Below are 24,276 nucleotides of genomic sequence, written 5' to 3' on the forward strand. Positions count from 1 at the left end.
ATCTTCTTTTTCCATCTGTAGCCCCCATGCGGGGAGGCAGGGTTGGGGGTTGGTCCCACAGCCAGGGCTCGGTGGCATGAGGTCTGACCTGCTGGAGGCTTCTCCGCCCCTGGCTGGGGTTCTTATTTGGCGTTGTAGCAGTGAGGGTGAGCACGCTGAGGTCTGGCTCGCGACTGGTTTTTTGGTTTGTTTGATTTTGTGGGTTTTTTTTTTTTTTGGTTAGTTTTTGGTTTTTTTTGTTTGTTTTTCACCTCTGGTTCCTTTGGGGCAGCTGGTTTCTGTTGTGATTATTTTTGGTTTTCTCTTTTGTTGGTTAGTTTATTTCCTTTTTTTTTTTTTTTTTTTTTTTTGGTTGGTTGGTTTTTTTGGTCTTTCCTCCCTTGTCACTCTGCTCTGAGGACCCTCTGTGTCCCCACCACTGGCCTCCTCGCCCTCTTCCCAGGTGAGGGACCAAGGCAGGGATCAGAGGAATGGGAGGGGAGGCATGGCTGGCCCTCACTCAGGTTTGGACCCTGCCTCGGGCCCCCCTGGGCCTCCAGGGGTCTGTGCGGCCACCTCGCTGCAAGTGGAGGAGGAGGAGGAGGAGGATGAAGAGGATGAGGAGAGGCCAGGAGACTTGCTGGAGATGGAGGCTGCCACGGCCGCAGCTGCTGCTGAGACCAGGCCCACACCAGGCGGGGTGCTGAGCAGGGGCAGCCCAGCATGGTTCAAGAAGAGCGGCGAGGTCACCAGGCCGGGGCTCCCCGGGGTTGCGCCAGCTGCCCCCAGCACCAGGTTCCCGCTGCCATCAAGGCTGGTAAGGGGCAGGGTTCCACCAGAGGCCAGGGCTGGCGGGGAGAGAGAGAGGCTGGGCTGGGGGCACGCCGGGCCAGGGGAGACCTTTGCCTTCCAGCGTCCTGCCCAGAGTGCCCCCCATCTCCCCATCGGTCCCACTGACCCCCATCAGCACCCCTCACATCTTCCCCAAAGGTGAGATGGGTATGAAGAGGCGAGCGATGCAGTGAGCAGGGGCAGGATGGCATGGCTGGAGCAACAATGGCAGGGCTCGAGGCCCCAGAGGATAGGGCTGGTGACGATGGGTGTGACATGAGGCAGCACGCACCTTGGATAGTGGCCAAAGGGTTGTTGCTCATGAGGGCTGGACTCAGCCCGGAGCTCAACCCCACCATTGTGCTTCTGCAAGAGGCAAAGCAGAGGCATTAGCAGGGGCAGGGACCTGCCAACATAACTGGGGTGCAGCTCCCCACCCTAGAAGCAGCAGCGACCCTGCTTCTCCCCACAGCCTCCCACCTGCACCCACTTACCCCGTGCTGGGGTTCAGGCCCGACAAGCCGATAGCCGAGTGGCTGCCTTGAGGGCTGGGGTTTGTGCTGTTGGTGGTGGCCGGGGGTGGGGGAGTAACAGAGGGGATGGAATTGAGGGGGGGCACAGCCCCGCCCCCGCCCCCACCCCCTCCAGCTGTCCGGCTGGGGTGGAGCGTCCCCACAGCTGAGGATAAGGTAGTAACTGCCAGAGAGAGACAGAGAGATGGGGTCTTCAGCTTCCACTCATCCCCCACTGAGGAACCTGGGGCCAACTCCTACTTGTCCTCCCACCCAGCTCACGAAGCATCTCCTCAGTCAGAACAGCCTTAGACCTCCCTGCCCTCTCTTCCCAGAGTGATTTCCCTGTGCCTCTGCCATAGTGACCCCTATCATAACAATGGAAGTCAGAGCAGCTGCTTCCTGCTGAGCCCTGGCACTCTGCACTCCCCGCCCTGAACCACTTTTTTACTGACTAGAAACGGGGGCCCCCAGGAGTCAGAACCCTATGGCTCCCTCTAGGGGAGGGGCGAGGGATGCCAGGCACATTGCCACAGCTGAGGGATGGGCAACCTGGCAGGGACTGAGGGCCCAGACTCAGCCAGACTGCTGGGGTAGAAACTCCTGGCTCTGTCTCATCCCAGGGGTGCCCTGGGGCGAGTGCCTTAACCTCTGACCTTCAGATCCCTTGTCTGGAAAATGGGGATAATAATAGAACCTATCTCATAAAATGAGTTTGAGAATTAAGTCAGTCAATGCAGTTTACAAAGAGCTTAGTACAGTGCCAGGCAAGCACTACTTTATAAATCTCCACTTACTATTTTCTAGCCTGGGGACGGGCAATATGTTGTTCTGTGTGTGTATGTGTGTATATATATATCTTTGTGTATATATATCTATTACGTATATATTATGTGCATATATATTATGTGTATATATATTATGTGTGTACATATGTGTGTGTGTGTGTGTGTGTGTATATATATATATATATATATTTTGAGATGGAATCTAACTCTGTTGCCCAAGCTCGAGTGCAGTGGTGTGATCTCAGTTCACTGCAAACTCCTCCTCCCGGGTTCAAGCGATTCTCCTGCCTCAGCCTCCCGGGCAGCTGGGATTACAGACACACACCACCACACCCAGCTAATTTTTGTATTTTTAGTAGAGACAGGGTTTCTCATGTTGGCCAGGCTAGTCTTGAACTCCTGACCTCAGGTGATCTGCCTGCCTTGGCCTCCCAAAGAGCTGGGATTATAGGCATGAACCACCACACCAGGCCAATTTTATATTATTCTTATATATATGGTGTATAACCATACATCTAAACCTGCCGTGTCCCAGGAATAGGGAGGGGAACTCTGGGTACAAGAGTATGTATGTATGCATGTATGTGTGTATACATACATACACTCTTACATACATGTATTTATATCTTTTGTATGTATTACAGATTTATAATAATTTTATAAAAACTGAGGCTTAGAAGGATAAAATAAGCACTTGAATTCACACAGCCTAAAAATGACAGAGGCCAGGCACAAAACCCAAGTGCCTCACCTTTTACCAGGCCCATGCTTTTTTCATATGAAATCGTGAAGCAGATTAAAGCTGAGTTGCTCCTGTAGAGGAGGGGTGAGTCCTGCCCTCTTCCCACTGTCTCTCCCATTCCCCCACCCACACTCCCCGGGCTCAGTCTTGAGGCCCATGGACACCCAGAGCCACTTGGGAACCTCAGGCTCCAGCCTGTGCCACATCCTCCCACGCCCCCCTCATCATCTTCTGCCCTCCCTGACCTGTTGTGCTCAGACTGCTGGAAGCTTGGGACAACGGTAAGGTTCCCGCGCCCCCTTGGGGTGTGACCTGAGGAGAGAAGAAAGGAGGTATGGTTAGCCACTGTCTGCCAGCAGCCCCCGTGATGCTCCCTGCAGGACCCCACTCCTCTGTCCCAGGATGGGGGCAGGGGGCTTTGGCACAATGCTGCATTTGTATTATTCCACATGCTTTCTTCACACTTGCCCTAGCTGATCCTGAGCCACAAGCATGAAGGGCTAATTCTCCATTAAGAGCACCCCGAACCTCTCTTCTGACACCACCCTGTCTGGCTAGTCTCTGCAGGGTTGCATCCTGTCTGAAGTGACTACACCGGAAGAGTGGCTGCTCTACATGCTCCTACTATTGTTGGTTCTACAAAACTAAAATTCTTTTCCCTGGATAAGCAAACACCACCCTTTTACCAGTGGGGTTGGCAAGCAATGCAGCAGAGACTGATCAAAGTGACCCAGGCAGGGAAAGAGCAGATCTGAAGTGTGAGGCTAAATGGATGCATATCTTTGCATCAGGGTGTTGAGATGTCGTATTACTTGATTTTCTGGGACCATCACCAGCTTCCTTCTTGGCCACCCCACCTCCAGTCTCACCTTTGCATCAGCCCTAGAAACCTCACTAAATGTGTGGTTTCTCTCCTTCCCCAGCTTAAAACCCCTCCTTACCTCCTCACTGCCCATGGTTCAAGTTCCAGCTCTTCACTGTAAAACTTAGGGTACATGCCCCCACCCCTTCCCCAACCTCATTCATATAAACTGCAGCGCCAACCACACTAAATTGCACTGGAGTTTCTCAAATTGGGCTGGGCACACCCTGGTTTCTAGGCCTTAGTGCACACTGGTCCAGGAAGGCCCTTTGCCTTCTCGTGGCTGGCTAACTCTCCCTTGTCCTTTAGAACTCAGTTCAGACAGTGCCTCCTTCACCCCACTGGGGGTGGGGGCTCCTCTCTGGAACATCACAGCTCTTTCGAGGAATGGAAATAAAGAGATGGGATAAAGGATGTCCCAGCTGTGTCTGAGATCAAGTGGGCCTGTGTGTAGCTATGGACCTGAGAGTACTCCCATGGGTGTGACAATGTCCCTGAATGGCCAATAAATGCCTCTCCCTGCCTCCCTGTGGCTGTGAGCCTGTGTGTTCTAACCTGGACCACGTCCTTGGACATATATCCCTCCCTGTGTGGCTATGCCACTGTAATAACTCTGTGTCTGGCTATGTCGGTGTGTATCTAGGGGTGCTTGTATCCCCCAGGTAAAACCACAGTTCCCTGGAAACTGCCCCTGTGTGACTGTGCCCATCTACGTGATGGCCTGTCCCCAAGAGTGACTCTCCTTGCCTCTGTTCTAGGCTCTGTGGACAACCAGGTAGGGTGGGCTTCACACAGGTGCCTGCGGAGTTCTGTGGTCTCCCACCCCCCAGGCGGGCTCTTGGTACCATATGGGGGCTGTAGCTGGCCGGCTTCCCCGGGCTGGGCAGCATGGGGGCCGCACTGCAGGGGTTGATGCGTTTCTCCTTCTGGCGCCGGTTGCAGAACCAGACGCGGATCACTTCTTTCTCCATGTGCAGCTGCTCGGCGATCAGCAGGATCTCCTCTGAGGTAGGCTTCTGGTTCTGCAGGCAGAGGGCTTGTTAGCCTGGGGCCCACCACCCGCCACCCCTCAGGTGAGGGCCACCCAGGAGAGGGCCTCACCGCTAGAAAACTCTTCTCTAAGGCGAAGCGGACGTTTGTCTCGATGCTGGTCCTCTTCTTGCGTCTCCGGCCGGGCAGCCCGTCGAAACCCAGGCTGGGGCTGCTCAGCTGGTTGGGGCTGGGCAGGCTTGAGTCCACAGACATAGTCTCTGTGCCCCGAGGGAGACGTGAGCATTAGAAGGCGCCTCCCGCGGCCACCGGCCACCGCCCGCCCCCTACGCGGGAGCCCCAGCCTAGTCCCACCTGCGTCGTTGAGCCACTTCTCCAGGAGGGGCTTGAGTTTGCACATGTTCTTGAAGCTCAGGTTGAGGGCCTCGAAGCGGGAAATGGTCGTCTGGCTGAAGTCGTTGCCGTAGAGCTTGCCCATGGCCAGGCCCACATCACCCTGGGCCAGTGCGGCGTGGAAGGGGCGGAGATCAGGGCGGGGCCTTCCGGCACTGGGCCCGCTCCGCCCACCGGCTGGCCACGCCCCTCGCGGCATTCATCAACTGACCACGCCCCCACGCCCACCGCCCAGCCTGCAAGGTGGCTCCAGACCTGCGTGAAGCCCAGCTTGATGCGGCGTTGCTTGAAGGTGCGGGCGAACTGCTCCAGCTCCTCCAGATCACTGGGCTCCTCGGGGTGGGATGGTGGCTCCAAGCATTTGGGGGGCTGCGGGTGCGAGAGGTGCGGGTCGGGCAGCGTAGGGCGGGTCACGGCCTGGTGGGGTGGGCAGGTGGGTGGGATGTAGGGCGGAGGACCAGGAGTGGGCTCAGCGATGGATGCACAGTCCCCCTCCCGCCCTCTTCGCCCCTGCGTTCCATCCGCCGCTTGCAGACTCCCCCCGCCTTCCTCCACACGTACTGTCAATCCCTTTAAAGGTTGGACTCTGCTGCCCTACATGGGTTTCCTCATTGCCTGGGACTCTCTGCACTGTCCCTTCACGCCTGCGAACTCCCAGTAGGAGCAGCCAGGGTTCTTTCCCTGGAGCTGGAGGCAGTGGTTCATCCTCATCTCAACCGGGGAATCAAGGACTGGCCCTGCCACCAAGTCACTGCTTAGCCCAGGCCTCACTTTCCCCCTCTGCGGGATGGAAACAATCACTGCTGTTCTGTCTACCCAACGGGGCTGTTGAGAGAACCGGGTTAAAGATGAGTAGGTCGTGCAGACGCATGGACTGTACAACGCCAAGAGTGAACCCTAATGTCAACTATGAACTTTGGGTAATAGTGATGTGTCAATGTAGGTTCATCAGCTGTTACACTTGTACCACTCTGGTTGGGGATATAGATATGTGGGAAGCTGTGCATGTGCAAGGGCAGAGATAGATGGGATATCTCTATATCTACCACTCAGTTTTGCTGTGAATCTAAGACAGCTCTTGAGAAATTAAGTCCTAAGCAATGAGTAGATTGCAAATAAAATAAAAAAAAATAAAATAAAAAAAAGGACTGGGAGGCAATTAGGGAGATTTACAAAAAAGCAACAGCTCTGTCTGGGATGATTCATTGCCCTAAAAATAAAGGATCTGAAGCAAGTGGTGGGTGCAGGGATGTCCGTCACTCAGGTCCTTGATCCATTATTCTCCAAAATGCTGGGGCCAGATGTTTAGGAATTTTTCAGATTTTTGTTGTTGTTGTTTTAATTTTATTTTTATTTTTATTTTTTTTCTGAGACGGAGTTTCACCCTTGTTGCCTAGGCTGGAGTGCAATGGTGCGATCTTGGCTCACTACAACCTCTGCCTCCCGGGTTCAAGTGATTCTCCTGCCTCAGCCTCCTGAGTAGCTGGGATTATAGGCATACGCCACCACACCCGGCTAATTTTGTATTTTTAGTAGAGATGGGGTTTTTTCATGTTGGTCAGGCTGGTCTTGAACTCCCGACCTCAGGTGATCCACCCACCTTGGCCTCCCAAAGTGCTGGGATTACAGGGGTGACCACCGTGCCCGGTCCTTTTTTTTTTTTTTTTTCTTTTTCTTTTTTTTTTCTTTTTGTATAAATTTAAGGACAACAGGTGCAGTGGCTCACACCTGTAATCCCAATACTTTTGGAAGCCAAAGTGGGAGGATCGCTTGGGCACAGGAATTTGAGACCAGCCTGGGAAACATGGCGAAACCCTGTCTCTACAAATTTTTTTTTTTTTTTTTTAGACGAAGTCTCGCGCTGTCGCCCAGGCTGGAGTGCAGTCGCGTGATCTCGGCTCACTGCAACCTCCGCCTCTGGGGTTGACGCCATTCTCCTGCCTCAGCTTCCCGAGTAGCTGGGACTACAGGCGCCCACCACCATGCCCGGCCAATTTTTTGTATTTTTAGTAGAGACAGGGTTTCACTGTGTTAGCCAGGATGGTCTCGATCTCCTGACCTTGTGATCTGCCCGCCTCGGCCTCCCAAAGTGCTGGGATTACAGGCGTGAGCCAAAGCATCCAGCCATATCTCTACAAAACTTTAAAAAATTAATCGAGCATGTGGGGCGTGACTGTAGTACCAGCTACTCAGGAGGGCTGGGGACTGCTTCACTTGAGCCCAGGAGGCTGAGGCTGCAGTAAGCTGTGATCGCACCACTGCACTCCAAGCCTGGGTGACAGAGTAAGACCCTGTTTCAAACAAAAAACAAAATGTTAAGGGGTACAAGTGCAATTTTGTTACACAAATGTATTGTGTAGTGATGAAGCCTAGGCTTTTAGTGTATCCATCACCCGAACAGTGTACATTGTACCCATTAAGTAACTTCTCATCATCCACCCACTCTCACCCCTCTCAGGTTTTGCTGTTGTATTAGAGACCAGTCTCACTATGTTGCCCAGGCTGGCCTCAAACTCTTGGGCTCAAGTGATCCTCCTTCCTCAGGCTCACAAGTAGCTGAGACTATAGGCATGCACCACCATGCCTGTTTCAGTTTTCAGAAAACCTGCATAGGCAACCAGGCACGGTGGCTCATGCCTGTAATCCCAGCACTTTAGGAGGCCGAGGCAGGTGGATCACCTGAAGTCAGGAGTTCGAGACCAGCCTGGCCAACATGGTGAAACCCCCATCTCTACTAAAAATACAGAAATTAGCTGGGTGTGGTGGCGCATGTCTGTAATCCCACCTACTTAGGAGGCTGAGGCAGGAGAATCGCTTGCTTGAACCCGGGAGCAGAGGGTGCAGTGAGCTGAGATTGAGCCACTGCATTCTAGCCTGGGCAACAGAGCGAGACTCCATCTCAAAAAAAAAAAAAAAAAAAAAGAAAGAAAGCCAACATAGGGGCCGGGCGCGGTGGCTCAAGCCTGTAATCCCAGCACTTTGGGAGGCCGAGACGGGCGGATCACGAGGTCAGGAGATCGAGACCATCCTGGCTAACACAATGAAACCCCGTCTCCACTAAAAATACAAAAAAATTAGCCGGGAGTGGTGGCGGCGCCTGTAGTCCCAGCTACTCGGGAGGCTGAGGCAGGAGAATGGCGGGAACCCGGGAGGCGGAGCTTGCAGTGAGCCGAGATCGCGCCACTGCACTCTAGCCTGGGTGACAGAGCGAGACTCTGCCTCAAAAAAAAAAAAAAAAAAAAAAGAAAGCCAACATAGGATGTATATCATAGATAATGTGGCACAGCCCCCACCCCCACTGGGGTCAAGGATATTACTACATAATCAGATACAGTAACAGTTTTGCAGCAGCAAAAATGCCATACCAAGAGGGGCAAAGAAAAGTCACACACTGCCTCATATCATGGCAGGGCAGGTTTTGCAGTCAAATGAGTTCTCATACCAATGGTGCAAGAACAACTTGACTTTCAGAGTGTTTGGGATTTCAGAACTGCAGCTAAGTCTCTAATCTTTTTTTTTTTTTTTGAGACGGAGTCTCGCTCTGTCGCCCAGGCTGGAGTGCAGTGGCGCAATCTCGGCTCACTGCAAGCTCCGCCTCCCGGGTTCACGCCATTCTCCTGCCTCAGCCTCCCGAGTAGCTGGGACTACAGGCGCCCGCCCCTGCGCCCGGCTAATTTTTTCTATTTTTTTTTTTTAGTAGAGACGGGGTTTCACCATGGTCTCGATCTCCTGACCTTGTGATCCGCCCACCTCGGCCTCCCAAAGTGCTGGGATTACAGGCGTGAGCCACCACGCCCGGCCTAGTCTCTAATCTTTTCAGTCCTTCTGAAATAGTTAACGTATATTTTTTTAAAGGGCTATAAAAAATGGGTGGAAAAAAACGTTGAAATTCATAAAAGGTGGTGAAAATGATCATTAAAGTCTATAACTCAGGCAGCAAACTGAACGAAAGGCCTTGGGGTCCAGGTGCCAAGGTGGTCTGGAGAGCTGGCACGCTAAGGGGCCTCTGCTCCTGCTAGTGGTCAGGCCAACTGCTCACTGCGCCAAGCCACCACATAGACACAGGTACGGCCCTGCCAGATTTTCTGGTTTATCAAGAGGAACTGAAAATCTGGTGCTTTCTGGGAATTTAGTTGACAATGGCCAAATAAAAGACACCTGTGGGCCTTGTTTTCAGTCTCCAGTCTGGGAAGTGGATGTGAAATAATCACCTAATGAAGGCCTTCTTCAGAGAATACTCCATCGCAGTGCTGGAAGAGGCCCCAGGCATTTGTAGCCTAAAGGCTCGCAACGCCCTACAATTTTGTGTGTTTTTGCACATGAGCATTTTGGGGGAATGGGGATCAGATCTAAATCTTTCATCACATTCTCAAAGGAGCCCATGTACCTGAAAGGGTTAAGAACCACTCGTCTGGGCCAGCTCCCCTCATTCTATAGAGGAAGAGGCTGACTTAGACAGGGAGATGGGCTTGCCTGAGGTCTCACAGCAAATCACTGGCAGAGTGTGGCTGGGTTAAATGGAGAGGAGACTCTCACTCGCTCCACACCCCCGTTTACCCTGCTTTCAGCAGGCCTTGCTGCTGGCCCGGCCTGGTGCACTCAATGGACAGTCTCACCTGTGTGGGAAGCCCGGCCCGGGGCTGGGAGGTCAGAAGAGCTCCCTGGGTTTGCTGAGGTAGCTGGAATAGATTTGGTGTCGGTAGCAGGCCTGGAGGGACAAGGGGAAATACACAGGGTGAGGGGGAGAGGAAGGTGAGGAAGTTCTGTGGAGGTGTCAGGGAGGCCATCTGGGGTGGGGGGCCTTACCTGGCTGGCTCTGCTGGGCCTGCGGTAGCAGGAACTGAGCAGGTGGCTGGAGGTGGTGGCCTGGCACAAGCACCAGCTGCTGGAGCTGGAGGAGCTGCTGTATGTCCTGGCAGGGAGCGGGGTGGACAGAAAGACAGACTGAGTCCTGGCTGGGTTTCATCCTCTCTGCATCAACTGAACCCTGAGGGGCTGAAACCAGGAAGCTGCTCCACATGGCAATCTGGCACTGGGCAGTGAGGGATGGTCCACTCGATCTTTGAATGGCATCCCTGAGCTAAGGGCACCCAGAGGCTTCTCTCTACCATGGGGTACCAGAGAGTCCCAACTGGGCAGTTGTGGGAGAGCTCACTCTTTATTTACCCCTTCTTTCTTTCTTTCTTTCTTTTTTTTTTTTTGAGATGGAGTCTCGCTCAGGCTGGAGTGCGGTGGCCGGATCTCAGCTTACTGCAAGCTCCGCCTCCCGGGTTCATGCCATTCTCCTGCCTCAGCCTCCTGAGTAGCTGGGATACAGGTGCCCGCCACCACTCCTGGCTAATTTTTTGTATTTTTAGTAGAGACTTTTAGGGGTTTCAACTGTTAGCCAGGATGGTCTCGATCTCCTGACCTCGTGATCCGCCCGTCTCGGTCTCCCAAAGTGCTGGGATTACTTTGGGAGTCACCGTGCCCAGCCACCCTTTCTTGATGAAATATTTGCCTTGTTTAAACATTTCCACAGAAAAAATAGAATTATTTTAAAATGTAAGCCAGGCCGGGTGCAGTGACTCATGCCTGTAATCCCAGCAATTTGGGAGGCCAAGGTGGGTGGATCACCTGAGGCCAGGAGTTTAAGACCAGCCTGGCCAACATGGCAAAATCCCATCTCTACTAAAAATACAAAATTAGCCAGGTGTGGTGGTACATGCCTGTAGTCCCAGCTATTCTGGAGGCTGATGCAGAATTGCTTGAACCTGGGAGGCATAGGTTACAGTGAGCTGAGATCACGCCTATTCACTCCAACCTGGCTGACAAAAATAAATAAATAAATAAACTGTAAACCAGACCAGGTCTTTCCTCCTTCAAAAACATCCCCAGCTGGGCACAGTGGCTCACGCCTGAAATCCCAGCAATTTGGGAGGTGAAGGCAGGCGGATCATGAGGTCAGGAGATCAAGACCATCCTGGCTAACACAGTGAAACCCTGTCTCTACTAAAAATACAAACAATTAGCCAGGCATGGTGGCACACACTTGTAGTCCCAGCTACTCGGGAGGCTGAGGCAGGAGAATCGCTTGAACCTGGAGGCGAAGATTGCAATGAGCCGAGATCATGCCACTGTACCTCTCTGCACTCCAGCCTGGGCGACAGAGCAAGACTCTGTCTACAAAAAAAACAAAAAGCAAAACAAAACAAAAAAACACTCCCAAGGCAAATAATATCATGTCTGGAATTAGCTTTAATGCTCCAGCAAACAGTGTAAATTAGTACAACCACTTTCGCAAGCTCTTTAGCACTATTATAGGTTGCAGTGTCTCCCCCCACTCCCTGCCACCCCCCAAAAAGATATGTTGGAATCCTAACCCCCAGAACCTCAGAGATTAACCTTATTTGGAGATAGGGTCTTTGGCAGATGATCAAGTTAAAATGAGGTCATTAGGGTGGGCTCTAATCCTATATGACTTGTGTCCTTATAAAAAGGGCAAATTTGGACATAGACATGGATAAAGGGAAGATGATGTGAAGAGACACAGGGAAAAGACAGCCACCTACAAGCCAAAGAGAGAGGCCTGGAACAGATCCCTCCCTCACAGCCCTCAGAAGGGACAGATCCTTCTCTCATAACCCTGCTGACACCCTGATTTCTGACTTCCAGCCTCCAGAACTGTGAGACAATACATTTCTCTCAAGTCACCCAGTTTGTGGTTCTTTGTTTTGGCAGCCCTAGCAAACTAATATAGACACTATCTAAGAAAGCTAAACATACACCACCCTTATGACCCAGCAACTCCACTCCTGCATGTAACCCACCATACATGTGTATGTGTTTACCACAAGACATGTACTACAATGTTCACGTGGACCATTTGAAATAGGCAGGACTTGAAGATAGCCCAAGTGCCCACAACAGTAGAATGGGTAAAGAAACTGTTTCAGTGGAAGCTACGGCAACAAGAATGAGCAGTCCTACAAGTCACAGTTACGTGCCACAACATAGACTTCCCAAACATCATCAGTGAGAGAGCTAGTTATGACAGAGAACATCCTGTATGATTCTAATGGTTGAAGTCTGGGGAGTAAAGACTGAAAAGGGACACCAGGGGGTTTCTGGGGGCTGGCCACATTGTTTCTAGATCTGGGTACCAGTTCCATGGGAGTGCTCATAGCTGTATACCTATGATTTGTGCACCTTTATATATGTATTATATTTTAATAAAAGTATTTTTAAAGACAGGGCCAGGCACTGTGGTGTGTGCCTGTAATCCCAGCACCTTGGGTGGTTGAGGCAGGAGGAATGCTTGAGTCCATGAGTTCAAGACCAGCCTGGGCAACATAGTGAGACTCCCTATGTCAAAAAAAAATCTTGTTTGTATAGTGGTAAGTAAAAAATAAAGTAAAATAAAGAGAAAAAAGGGGGGATGAGGTAGGGAGAGAGGGAGAGGAAAAAAAATTCAATCCTCCACCCACCAAAAAAAGTAAGGAGTTTAGATGAAACCCTATTTGCCAATAGGACTGGCAAAATGTTGATATCTATTGAGCTTGGTGAAGAGTATATGGGGTTCATGACATAATTCTCTCTACGTTTACGTTTAAACATTTCTGAAAGAAAAAGCAAAACCGCCTTACACACACAGTCCAGTGGCTTCTCATAGCCCTCAACAACGCAAACAAAACCCCTCACCTGCCTACAAGTCCCTTTATACTGAGGCCTGTGCTTGTCTCCCTGCTCATCTCCCACCGCCCTCTCCCTCCCTGGCTGTGCTCCAGCCATTCAGCCCTTTTCTGTTTTTTTCAAATGCATCAAGCTTGTTCCTGTTCCTGCTCTGGCCCTTTACACATGCTGTTCCCTCTACTGGGCAGTTCTAATTCTGACACTTATGCCTGGGTCCTAACACAAGGTCACCCTCTCAGAGGTGCCCTCTTTGACCACCCAGTCTATACCAGCCCCTGACCCGGCCTCCCCTTATCACCCCATTTCATCTCCCTCACAAGGCTTATCACCATCTCCAGGCATCGCTATTCCGTTTACTCATTCATGACATTCCCCTCTCACTGGGACGTCAGCTCCATGAGAGTGTGATCTTGACTGTTTCAGTCACCACTGTATCCTCAGCACCTAGAACAGCACCTGGCACCCAGTAGGTGTTCCACATAGATACGTTAATGAACCGAGACTGATGCTTCATCATTTACTTGGCAAATTTTATGTAGAGTTGAAAGCTATAACGTGTTACTTACAGTTTTTTTCCTTCTGGGAAATTGTGGGGGTTGGGACATGCCCCTCAATTCTTCCCAATGCTATTATTATTCCAAAGACCAATTTGATGTGCCAGGAAGTGAACAAATTGGGAAAATATATAAGCAATTCAACAGAAGGGGCTCATTTCTTTAATATACAAAGAGTGATTTTGCAAATAACTCTATATAATTAAAAAAGAAGAAGAAAAAAATAGTGATTACGAATCCGTAAGTAAAAAACCGACAACCCAGTAGTAATGTGGCTGACAGACAGGCCTGGAGAGTGTCCAGTGAAATAAATGTGAACAGCTCTGGATGGAAATACACTCAGATTCACTCACAATAAGATAAACACAACTGCAATTGCACTGAGATATCATTTTTACCTCTCAGATCACCAAATATAAAAATAGTGTGTAATACTACACTGGGGAGTGTGGGGAAACACACATTCTTGTACATGCTGGTGAGAGGGTGATTTGGCAATGTCTATCAAAATTACAATTGCACACAGCCTTCAACTCAGCCATTCCACTGCTAGAAATTTATCTATTCTCACTCTAGAAGGCTGCACCTCTCTAGAAGGCTGTTCCCAGCAGCAAGTGGCATTTTGGTAAAACAGTAGAAGGTAGCTGGGCATGCAGCAAGAGAGGACGGGTTGGATGAATGAGGGTAGAGCTCTACAGTGGAATACTATACAGTCATCAACAAGAATGAGGAGTCTCGTTTGTGTCCTGATATGGAACAATCTGCAGGATGTCTTGTTGAGTGGAAAGCTCAAGAGGCAGAACAGAGGATATGATGTGGTACTGTTTGTGTCAAAAAAAAAAAAAAAAAAGGAGTATATCTGGATATTTGCTTGGGTATGCATAGTTGATGTCTGGAAAACCATACTAGAAGGCCACACTGTAAGTCCATCCACACCTCTGGGATTTGAAACACGTACCTGGTCTGAGTAAATAAATATCCCAGTGTCTCACCCCCACACACCCAAACAGTCACTGCTGATCAATATCCCTGCTTTTCGACGGCTCAACGCTATTCCCTGACCCCCTGGGGGTGCCTCTGCTTATTCCGTGTATGGCAGTGGACTGGGTACTCCTGTGCTCCTGACCTCTCTCACTCTTGCTGCTAATCATCTCAGGATCCAGTTTAAGGGTTCTGAAGTCCTAGCACTCTATCCTGTGAAACAATGTCCACCCTGCCTTCCCTTACCCAGCTACCCCAGCCCAGGAATACCTCCACCTCCGCTTCACCTCAACTGTGAAGTGCACAACACTTATGCTTCATGGCCCCCCATTTACAGTGAACCCTTTCAAGACCCCATACCTAATTTTTGTTTCAAACATTGTCTTTTTCTTTCAAAGGGACTCCAAGTTGCAAAATCTTTTGGCCCCAAAAAACGAGACCCACCTGCCCTGTGCTGCACGTCTCCCAAGTCAATGCATTTGCCTATGTGTACCTTTCCTCTGCTAGACTGAAATTCTAGCAGACCAGAGGCATATCTTATTCTTCTTGTATCCCTAACTCATATCGGAACCTGGTAAGCCCCCATTAAATGCCCACTGAATTGAATCTAATGAATAAGACCAGAAATCAAGTCTTATTACCAGTGTTTTTCTGATTTCCTATAACCCTTAGCTTGCTGATTAAAGTATTTGTTAACTCCTGTTCCTCCTCAGCATGACTCTCAGTGAAAATTCCCCTTTCCTCCAGAAGCCTAGAGAGGTGTCTGTGGGTTTCATTCTGAATCACCAGAGAGAGGAAAGAATGGGGAAAGTGCATCCCAGTTTGCAGAAGGTCTCATGGTGAGAAGTTCAGATGGGAAACATTTAACCACATTCCTGTCCAGTTTCTCAGACCAGAGACTTAGAGGTCAACCTTAATTCCACCTCCCATCCTCTCCCCATCCACCCAATCCATCTGCAAGTCCTCCCAGTTCCCTCTACATCTCTTCCTGTCCACAGTCACTGTCCTGGTCCAAACCACCATCCTTCTACCCCAGACCATCCATTCACCCCCAGGCAGGCAGAGAGGGGTCTAAAACAATAGAGTTCTAAACTTTTTTGTGCCCTGAATTCTTTAGCATCTGAAAAAAATAAAAAACCCTATTGCCCTTTTCTCAGAATTAAAAACACATAAGATATATAGAATCTTTCTTTCCTTCCTTCCTTCCTTCCTTTCTCTCTCTCTCTCTTTCCTGCCTTTTCTCTCTCTCTCTTTCTTTCTTTCCCTTCTGTCTCTCTTTACTTCTTTCTTTTTTTGAGACAACATGGAGTCTCTCTGTCACCCAGGCTGGAGTACAGTGGCTCAGTCTTGGCTCACTGCAACCTCTGCCTCCCGGGTTCAAGTGATTCTCCTGCCTCAGACTTCCAAGTAGCTGAGATTACAGGTGCGCCCACCATGCCCATGCCCACCTAATTTTTGTATTTTTAGTAGAGAAGGGGTTTCACCATGTTGGCCAGGCTGTTCTCAAACTCCTGACCTCAGATGATCCACCCACCTCATCCTCTCAAAGTGCTGGGGTCACAGGTGTGAGCCACCATGCCCAGCCAGATATATAGAGTTTCAAATGAAATCAATCACATAGAATTATAGTCATCATCACTAGGGACTCCAAAGGGAGGGAGAAGGGCAAGGGCTGAAAAACTTCCTACTGGGTACTATGTTCACTATCTGAGTGACAGGAACAATTATTCCCCAAACCTCAGCATCATGCAATATAACCCTTGTGACATACCTACACATGTATCCCTGAATCTAAAATAAAAACGGGCTGGGCACAGTGGCTCATGCCTATAATCCCAACACTTTGGGAGGCTAGATGTGAGAATCTTTTTGAGCCCAGGAGTTTGAGACCAGCCTGGGCAAGATGGCAAGACCCTGTCTCTACAGGAAAAAAAAAAAAAAAAGAAGAAGGAGAAGGAGGAGGAGGAAGAGGAGGAGGAGAAGGAGGAGGAGGAGGAGCAGGAGAAGGAAAGGAGGAGGAGAAGGAAAATAAGCCAGGCATGGTGGTGAGTGCCTGTGGTCCCAGCTACTCAGGATGCTGAGGTGGGAGGATCCTTTGAATCCAGGAGTTTGAGGTGGCAGTAAGCTATGATCATACCATGGCACTGCAGCCTAGGCAACAAAGGGAGACACCTGTCTCCAAAAAACAAAATAAAATAAAATAAAAATTAATTAATTAAAATTTGGCTGGGTGTAGTGGCTCATGCCTGTAATCCCAGCATTTTGGGAGGCCAAGGCGGGCGAATCACCTGAGGTCAGGAGTGCGAGACCAGCCTGGCCAACATGGTGAAACTCCCTGCTACCAAAAAGTACAGAAAAAAATTAGCCAGGTGTGGTGGTGGGCACCTGTAGTTGCAGCTACACGGGAGGCTGAGGATGAAGAATCACTTGAACCCAGGAGGCAGAGGTTGCAGTGAGCTGCGACTGTGCCACTGCACTCCAGCTCAAGCAACACAGTGAGACTCTGTCTCAAAAAAATTAATTAAAATTTTAAAAAATATAGTCATCAAACATATTTCGAATTATCATATAATCATTTATGCGTTTCTTTATTAGCACATTAAGCAACAAGATCCAGCAATAGATCTGATGACTACTGTCATTTCAAAGTAATCATGAGTGAAAACAGTATTTGGAGAGATCTGCAACAAGTATAAGAAAATCTGCGCACATTCTCTTGGTGACAAAGTCTGAGTACTGTGGTCTGTTGTCTACATACATGATAGAGGGACATGCTATGGTTTGGTCAGAAGATAGTAAAAATTGAGATGTAATTTTTTTTCCCATCCAAGTTCTTGGACTCTGAATTCTATGCACAGACTCCTCTAGGGGTGGTCTATGGACTCCAAGTCCTTGTTCTAAAATATAAATTGAGCCACAAGGTCTCTACTGACTTTCATCACATTTGTGGTATAATCCAGCTCCAGGCCATGGCCCTGCATGGCCTGGCACCCCCTCTTGTCTCTCCTTCCTTGCCTCACATGACTCTAACTCCCTAACTCTGATCCAGCCCCACTGGTCTCCTTCCTGTTACTGAACCCACAAAGAAGTCCCCACCTCAGTACCTTTGCTATACCCTTTCTAGATCTACACAGAGGTGGTCCCTCCTCATCATTTAAGTCTCCATCAAATGCCCCCCTCCTCAGAGAGGCCCTCTCTGGCCACACACTCTGATGAAGTCTTCCTTTTCCTCCAACACTCTCTATTACGCTCTTTTCTTTCCTTCATAGCAATTACCTGCTTCCTGCCTATATCCCCAACTACAGCGGGGTCAGCTCCAAGAGGGCACAAACTTATCTACCTCATTCTCCACTATATCCTCACCCAGAAAGGCGCTTGGGCATGGTGATATTCACTACATATTTGCCAACTAAAGGAATGAAAGAAGGGGAGAAAGCTGGTGGGGCAAGGTGGCTCACACCTGTAGTCCCAGCACTTTGGGAGGCTGAGACAGGTGGATTGCTTGAGCCCAGGAGTTCCAGACCAGCCTGGGCAACATGACGGAGTCTCTACAAAAAATCCAGGCATGGGGACACGTGCCTGTAGTCCCAGCTACTCGGGAGACTGAGGTGGGAGGATGGCCTGAGCCTGGGAGGTCGAGGCTGCAGTGAGTCATGGTCATGCCACTGCACTCCAGCCTGGGTGACACAGCGAGACCCTGTCTCAAAACAAAACAAAGAAAAAAAGAAAGAAAAGAAAGAAAAGAAAGAGAGAAAAAGAGAAAGAAAGAAAGAAAGAAAGAAAGAAAGAAAGAAAAAGAAAGGAAGGAAGGAAGGAAGAAAGGAAGAAAGGAAGAAAGGAGAGAAGATAAGATTCTGGGTGAACAGGAACAGTAAGTTGGCTCAGGACTGGGGTAAGCTGGTAGGAGGCGCCATTTCTCTACAATCTAGCAGCAGCATGGCCATCTGAAGCCACTTGGGGGCGTGTTAAGTCCGAGTCAGATGGTGGAGAAGTTATAGTAAGTGGAGACAGGCCAGAGAAAAGACCCTGGCTGGCTTATTTCGTGGATCAGCTGCTCTGTCCCTAAGCTTTAAGGAAGCCTAGCACAAGAGCTAGCATGTCCGTGAAAGCTGAGAAGGGACGGTACCGATTCTTACTCATTGCTGTATTTTGATCACCCTCCCAGTGCAGGAGCCTCATAGGTGATCAATACATTTCAATGAATGAATGAGATGAAACCTCAGGACAGACTGGCAGTACTTTGCCATAGCTGGGACTTTGGCTATGAATGGGGGCAGAAAGATGGATATGTGGATTACAGGATACATGGGTGAATTGCCCACTTTCCCACCTGGGCTCTGTTCCACCTAGGCGGGGAAGAGAAAGCCATAACAGTGAACTTGAGGAGGCTGGGCCCCAGAGCCGGCCGGCTGCAACGGCCCAGGTGCTGCACCTCACTCCAGTGCACAAGGCAGACGGCCCATCCCCCGTGGCCTCTCGCACCCCCATTAGGGGCCTCCACACAAGCTTTGGCAGTCACCATGACTGGAATGGTGTTGGTGCACGAGTTGACATTCCTTTCCCATCCCTGATATGGCAAATTGTGACCAGTTCTGGACCTTCCCTCTCTAGGACAAGTTAAGTCCAGAGTAGGGGAGAACAGGAATGAGTGGGGTCTGGGAACTATGTAAACTATATCGTGATAGATTGTGTTCAAAATGAGGAGGGGAGGATGGATGGGGAAAGGGAAGGAGGACAACGGACACGGAGTTTCCGTTGTGTTCTATTGCACAGTGACTACTGCTAATAATGTACTGTATATTTCAAAATATCAAAGAGAGAGTTTTAGTTTTTGTTTTAGTTTTTGTTTTTTAAGAGACAGGGTCTTGCTCTGTCACCCAGGCTGGAGTGCAGTACATGATTATAGCTCACTGCAGCCTTGAATTCCTGGGCTCAGGCCATCCTCCCACTTCAGACTCCCAAGTAGCTGGGATTACAGTGCGCCACTGTGTCTGGCAAGAAGTGTATTTTAAATGTTTTCGCCATGAAGAAATGATAAATATTTGAGGTGATAGGTATGCTAATTAGCCTGATTTGATCATTCCACAATGTATACATGTCTCAAAACATCATATTGTACCCCATAAATATATACAATGATTATTTGCTAATTAAAAAATAAACTAAAACTCAGCCAGGTGCAGTGACTCACGCTTATAATGTCTGTACTTTGGGAGGCTGAGGTGGGAGGATCACTTGAGGCCCCAAGTTCAAGACCAGCTGGGCAACATAGTGAAACCCCATCTCCACAAACAAAAAAAAAATTTTTTTTAACTTATCCATATATGATGGTGCATGCCTGTAGTCTCAGCTACTCGGGAGGCTGAGGTGGGAGGATTGCTTCAGCCAGGAGGTCGAGGTTGCAGTGAGTTATGATGGCAATAGAGCAAGACCTCGTCTCTAAAAAAAAAATTAACTGCATAGATAGAATAAAACTTAAAATTAAAATGAGGTCAGGCTTTCTGACACTCTGAGTAATCTCAGTCTGTCGGATGGTGGGACGCACTGCCTGGGAAGGGAGGGGTGCCTGCCATGGAAGCCACCTGGGTGAAAATCCTCACCTGGCAACAACAGTGACAAGGAAACGCCTAACCTAGGGGAAGATTAGACTAGTGGGGTGCAAGGGTCCCTTCCAGCTTGGAAACTCAGGGGTTTAAGCCTTGGCCCTGTCACCTGCTTCTTGCTGTGTGCCTGGGGGAAGCCACTTTCTAGGTCTCAGCCTCCTTAAATGTATAGGATCACAATGCAAGGTGTTATGCAGAGACCTGGGCCTTGGAGCCCAGAATCCTGACTGCCCCTCACACACCTCAGGCAGTTCCTTACCCTCTTTAAGCCTCAGTTTCCTCAGGTGACACCACAATAAATCTTACTTCATGGAGCTGTTAAAGGAATTAACTGAGACAATATGTATAGAATGTTTAGCCTGATTCCTGTTCACTTAACTGGTCCTTCATAAATGGCAGTCATTATGACTGAGTCATTTCTCAGGGCCTCAGTTTTCTTATCTGTAAAATGGGGATAATAATGTCTAATGCTTCAATGGGTTGTTCTGAGGCCTGAGTAATAATATCTAGAAAGCATTTTGGAAATTACAACATATCCCTCAAAATGAGCATTTGCTACCATTGCCCACCTCATGTCACCACATTTGACTGTGAGCTCTTGAGAGTGGGAACCCAATCTGGCTGAGTCCTTCCTTCCTTCCATCTGTCCATCTGTCCTTCCTTTTCTTTCTTTTTTTGGAGACAGAGTCTTATTCTGTCTCCCAGGCTGGAGTGTCATGTTGCAATCATAGCTCACTGCCATCTTGACCTCCCATGCTCAAGCGATCCTCCTGCCTCACCCTCTCAAGTAGCCTGGGGGCTATGGGCATGCATCACCACACCTGGTTATTTATTTATTTTTTTTTAGAGATGGGGTCTCACTATGTTGCCCAGGCTGGTCTCGAACTCGCCTCAAGCCATCCTCCTGCTTTGGCCTCCTAAAGTGTCGGCATTATAGGCATAAGCCACTGTGCCTGGCCAAGTTCATTCTCTTCCAGACAACTAACGACTTTCAGCTCCTGCCCCGATACTCTGCTGAGCTTCAGCCTCAAATATGCATCTGCTTAGTTAGTGTCCCCATGTGGATGTTTAATAGACTCTCCAAATACTAACATGTCCAAAATGAAACTGCTGGCTCCCTACCCCAGCCTTCCAAAACATCCCACTCCTCCCGTCTTCCCCAACTCAGGAAACCACGTCATCACCACCCAGCTGCTGAAGCCAAAATCCTAGGAGTCATCCTTGACCTATCCAATCAATACAAAATAGCAACCAGGACACCCATCCTCACCCTCCTGGCTCAAGCCACCCTCATGTCCCATCTGTATGCCTTCAAGGACTTCCTACTGGGCTCTCATTTCTACTCCTATCCCCTGCAGTCCATTCTATGATTAGTACAGTCACTCCACTAGGGCAAGCTCTAAAGATGGGAGTAGGGGTCGAGGAGGTGGCCATTCTCCAGTGTGGGTTCTTCTCTGGACCCCAGAGGTTGGCCCTGTGACATGGAACCCAGGAAGTTGTGGAGATCAGGGCAGAACACCACAAATGGAGAATGATTCAACAGGGAGAAAAAAAAATACCTACATATGGACTGCATGTTATATCACATGCTACCTTATGCTAAAATTCCAGGACAGACAGGCAACAGCAGATCCCAACCCCAGAACCAGTGGGAGCAACTGGCATGCCTGGGCCAGGCTCCTGTACTCCAAAGCCCTGTGGATGAACTGACCACACACCTCCAGGCGGGCAGTTTTGGCTGGCCTGGTATCCACTGCCCTTTCTTCAACTTACTCAAGCAACAGAACCCATCTCTTTCGGGGGTTACACTTTCCCATCTTCAAGTCACGACGTCCAGATAGGGCTGAACTTGCCTTCTCTGGGGTCGAGGGCAAGGACTCAAACCTAGCCAGGGGACGTGTTTTTGTTTGTTTGTTTTATTGAGACAGAGGCTCACTCTGTTGCCCAGGCTGGAGCACAGTGGCACGATCTTGGCCCACTGCAGCCTCCACCTCCTGGGTTCAAGCAATTCTCTTGCCTCAGCCACCCAAGTAGCTAGGATTACAGGTGCATGCCACCATGGCTGGCTAATTTTTGTACTTTTAGTAGAGACAGGGTTTTACCATGTTGGCCAGACTGGTCTTGAACTCCTGACCTCAAGTGATCCGCCCACCTTGGCCTCCCAGAGTGCTGGGATTACAGGCCTGAGCCACCCCACCCAACCCAGGGGATGTGTTTTATCTCCCTGGGCAGGATAGCTACAAATCTGGAAATGCTGACACCGATTATGCCTGCCCTATAATGAAACAGGGAGACAGACCCCTGGAGCTGGGCCTGATATTCCAGGCCAGGCCTTTTCAGTGACCTGAGCCAAATATTCCTGAGTCTTCTTCAGCCACCTGGACTTGGGCTTTGGCTCCTCCCTCCCAGTTCATCCATCCCTATTTGTGCCACTGCAGCCTGCCCTGCTTTCTCACTTTGCACTTGCTATTCTCACGGCCTGGAAGCCCCTTCCCAGCAAACTCTTTCCCATTCCCCTGAGTTCAGATCCCACCTCGTCCTGAAAGCCTGGACAGATGTGGGTCCTGATTCCCTCAGACACACATCCCATTTCTTTTCCCACATTCCCATCACACTTTGTTGGTTTCTTTGGGAAACTTTCACTCGCTAGGTCCTAGCAGCCTAAAAGATTTTGTCAAGCTTTCTTTGCCATTGTCCTATTAGGAAAATAGGATTTTTTCCCCCTACTCTCCAATAAAAAAATGATGTTTTAACTGTTAACATAAGTTTTCAATCAATGCCTGCCCTTACCCCAGACATTCTGAAATACTTCCCTGGAGAGGTATCTTTCCTACTCTTGACTGAAAATCTGCTGCAAAACATCCCTCATTGATTCGGTAAATATCCACACAGCCCCCTCGGTAGAAGACGTCACACTGAGCAATGGACAGACAAATTATAAAACTGTATTATAATTGCCTCTTCATCTGTATAAGCTAGGAGATTGCAGGGAAGGATCCTGCCAAACTGTTTAATCAGCATTACTCTGGAAGCTGACAGCAGAGGGATGGAAGGGGGACTTTTCCTTGGTACTTTATATCATTTCAAAGGGACAGCATTTATGAGTGGTTTTTACTCTCTTTCCTGGGCTTCTTAGTATCTTTCAAGTGGAACATTTCTTAGTGGCTCACTGATGTGCTTGCTCTACTGCAGGACGGGGAGCCCCTCAGGGGCAAGGATGGCTGTGACTCACTCCTAAGTCTTCAGCTTCCTGCCATGGCCTGACACACAGGAGGCCAGGAAATGTTTGTGGAATGACTGCAGGATCAGAGCTTAGCAGGCATGAGAAGTGGACTAGGGGGTGGAGGGCATGAGATGCAGCCCGGGAGAGCCATCCAAGCCTAGGAGCCAGGGAAGGCTGGAGCAGTGGGTAGGTAAGTCAGGAAGAGCTGGTCCCTCTGAAGCCTAGGCCCGGCATGGTGCCCATAGGAGGTGCCGTTGTAGAAATGATGTCAAAGGGCAACTCAGTTTGTGAGAAGGAATTCCCAGAAAACAAACTTGGCCCAGCTTCGCACTTGTTGAGGACAGAAAGGGAAAGATCCCAGCTGAGGGGAGCTGGGGAAGGAGGAGTGAGAGGAAAGGAGGAGGGGTTTAAGGAGACCTTGACAATCAGGGCCTGGGCTGGACGGCAGGTGGTAGAGGCTCAGCGTGCTGCTGCTGGGTCCCTGGGGAGCTGGGGGAGGTGGCTCTAGGAGTGCATAGGCAAGAACGTCTGCTGCTTACAGAGGTGGTGGCCTGGCTGGGTCTGTGCTAGGCTGCCCTGTTCCGCCTTCTATCCTCTAGTCTTTGTTCCTTCAACTGATATTTCCTCGGACAGATTCAGGCACAGCTGGAGGGAGGGAAGTCATCATGACTTCCCAGAGGTGTGGACTCCTGGGCTGGGGCTTAGATGAAGAGGAACTGTCCAGGTAAAGGAAGGGAGCAGACTTCCACAGAAAAGAGAGAACAAGAGCAGGGCCACTGAGATGTGAAAGAGCCTAGCCCCAGTGAAGAGCCCCAAGCCCTTGGCGTTGCTCAGTAAAGGGGTGTCTATGCTACGAGGCAAATGGAACACCTGCTGCTGGAGTCTCTGGTGGCCGGGGTGGGAGGGGCTAGAAACCATGTTCCGTGAAGGACAGCTAAAAGCAGCAGCCGCGGATCATGTGGTTAGAGCCCTGGACTTCCAGGCCGGCTCTGCCACTCCTGCTCACATTATAATCTGGGGCAGGTCACTTTGCCCCTTGGAGCCTCAGCTGTGGGGAGTATTCATGGGTGCAAAGAGGCCATCACTGGCATGGTGCTTGGAACAAAGGTGGCACCCAACAGACTAAGTTACTGTTACTTGGAGAGTC

The 24,276-nt window shown here is 49.8% G+C and overlaps 1 protein-coding gene across 50 annotated transcripts in view; it reads right to left on the reverse strand.

The window, feature by feature from the left end:
- Window positions 1–290: 290 nt before the first annotated feature.
- POU2F2 (POU class 2 homeobox 2) overlaps window positions 291–24,276 on the reverse strand; it is a 110,905-nt gene continuing 86,919 nt past the window's right edge. For 12 of the 50 annotated variants that reach the window (XM_045379502.3, XM_045379500.3, XM_074023734.1 and 9 more), the window contains 9 exons: window positions 9,904–10,009; window positions 9,714–9,805; window positions 5,353–5,514; window positions 5,059–5,200; window positions 4,816–4,964; window positions 4,560–4,736; window positions 3,098–3,164; window positions 1,305–1,506; window positions 291–1,176 (listed from right to left, as the gene is read on the reverse strand). In XM_045379502.3, the coding sequence (XP_045235437.1) occupies window positions 726–1,176; window positions 1,305–1,506; window positions 3,098–3,164; window positions 4,560–4,736; window positions 4,816–4,964; window positions 5,059–5,200; window positions 5,353–5,514; window positions 9,714–9,805; window positions 9,904–10,009 (1,548 nt within the window). In that variant the 3' untranslated portion in view covers window positions 291–725. The remainder of the gene's footprint in view (window positions 1,177–1,304; window positions 1,507–3,097; window positions 3,165–4,559; window positions 4,737–4,815; window positions 4,965–5,058; window positions 5,201–5,352; window positions 5,515–9,713; window positions 9,806–9,903; window positions 10,010–24,276) is intronic. The other 38 variants (XM_074023740.1, XM_074023736.1, XM_074023748.1 and 35 more) reach the window with 9 other exon arrangements.

Source organism: Macaca fascicularis, chromosome 19, assembly GCF_037993035.2.
Source record: "Macaca fascicularis isolate 582-1 chromosome 19, T2T-MFA8v1.1".
Lineage (NCBI taxonomy): Eukaryota > Metazoa > Chordata > Mammalia > Primates > Cercopithecidae > Macaca > Macaca fascicularis.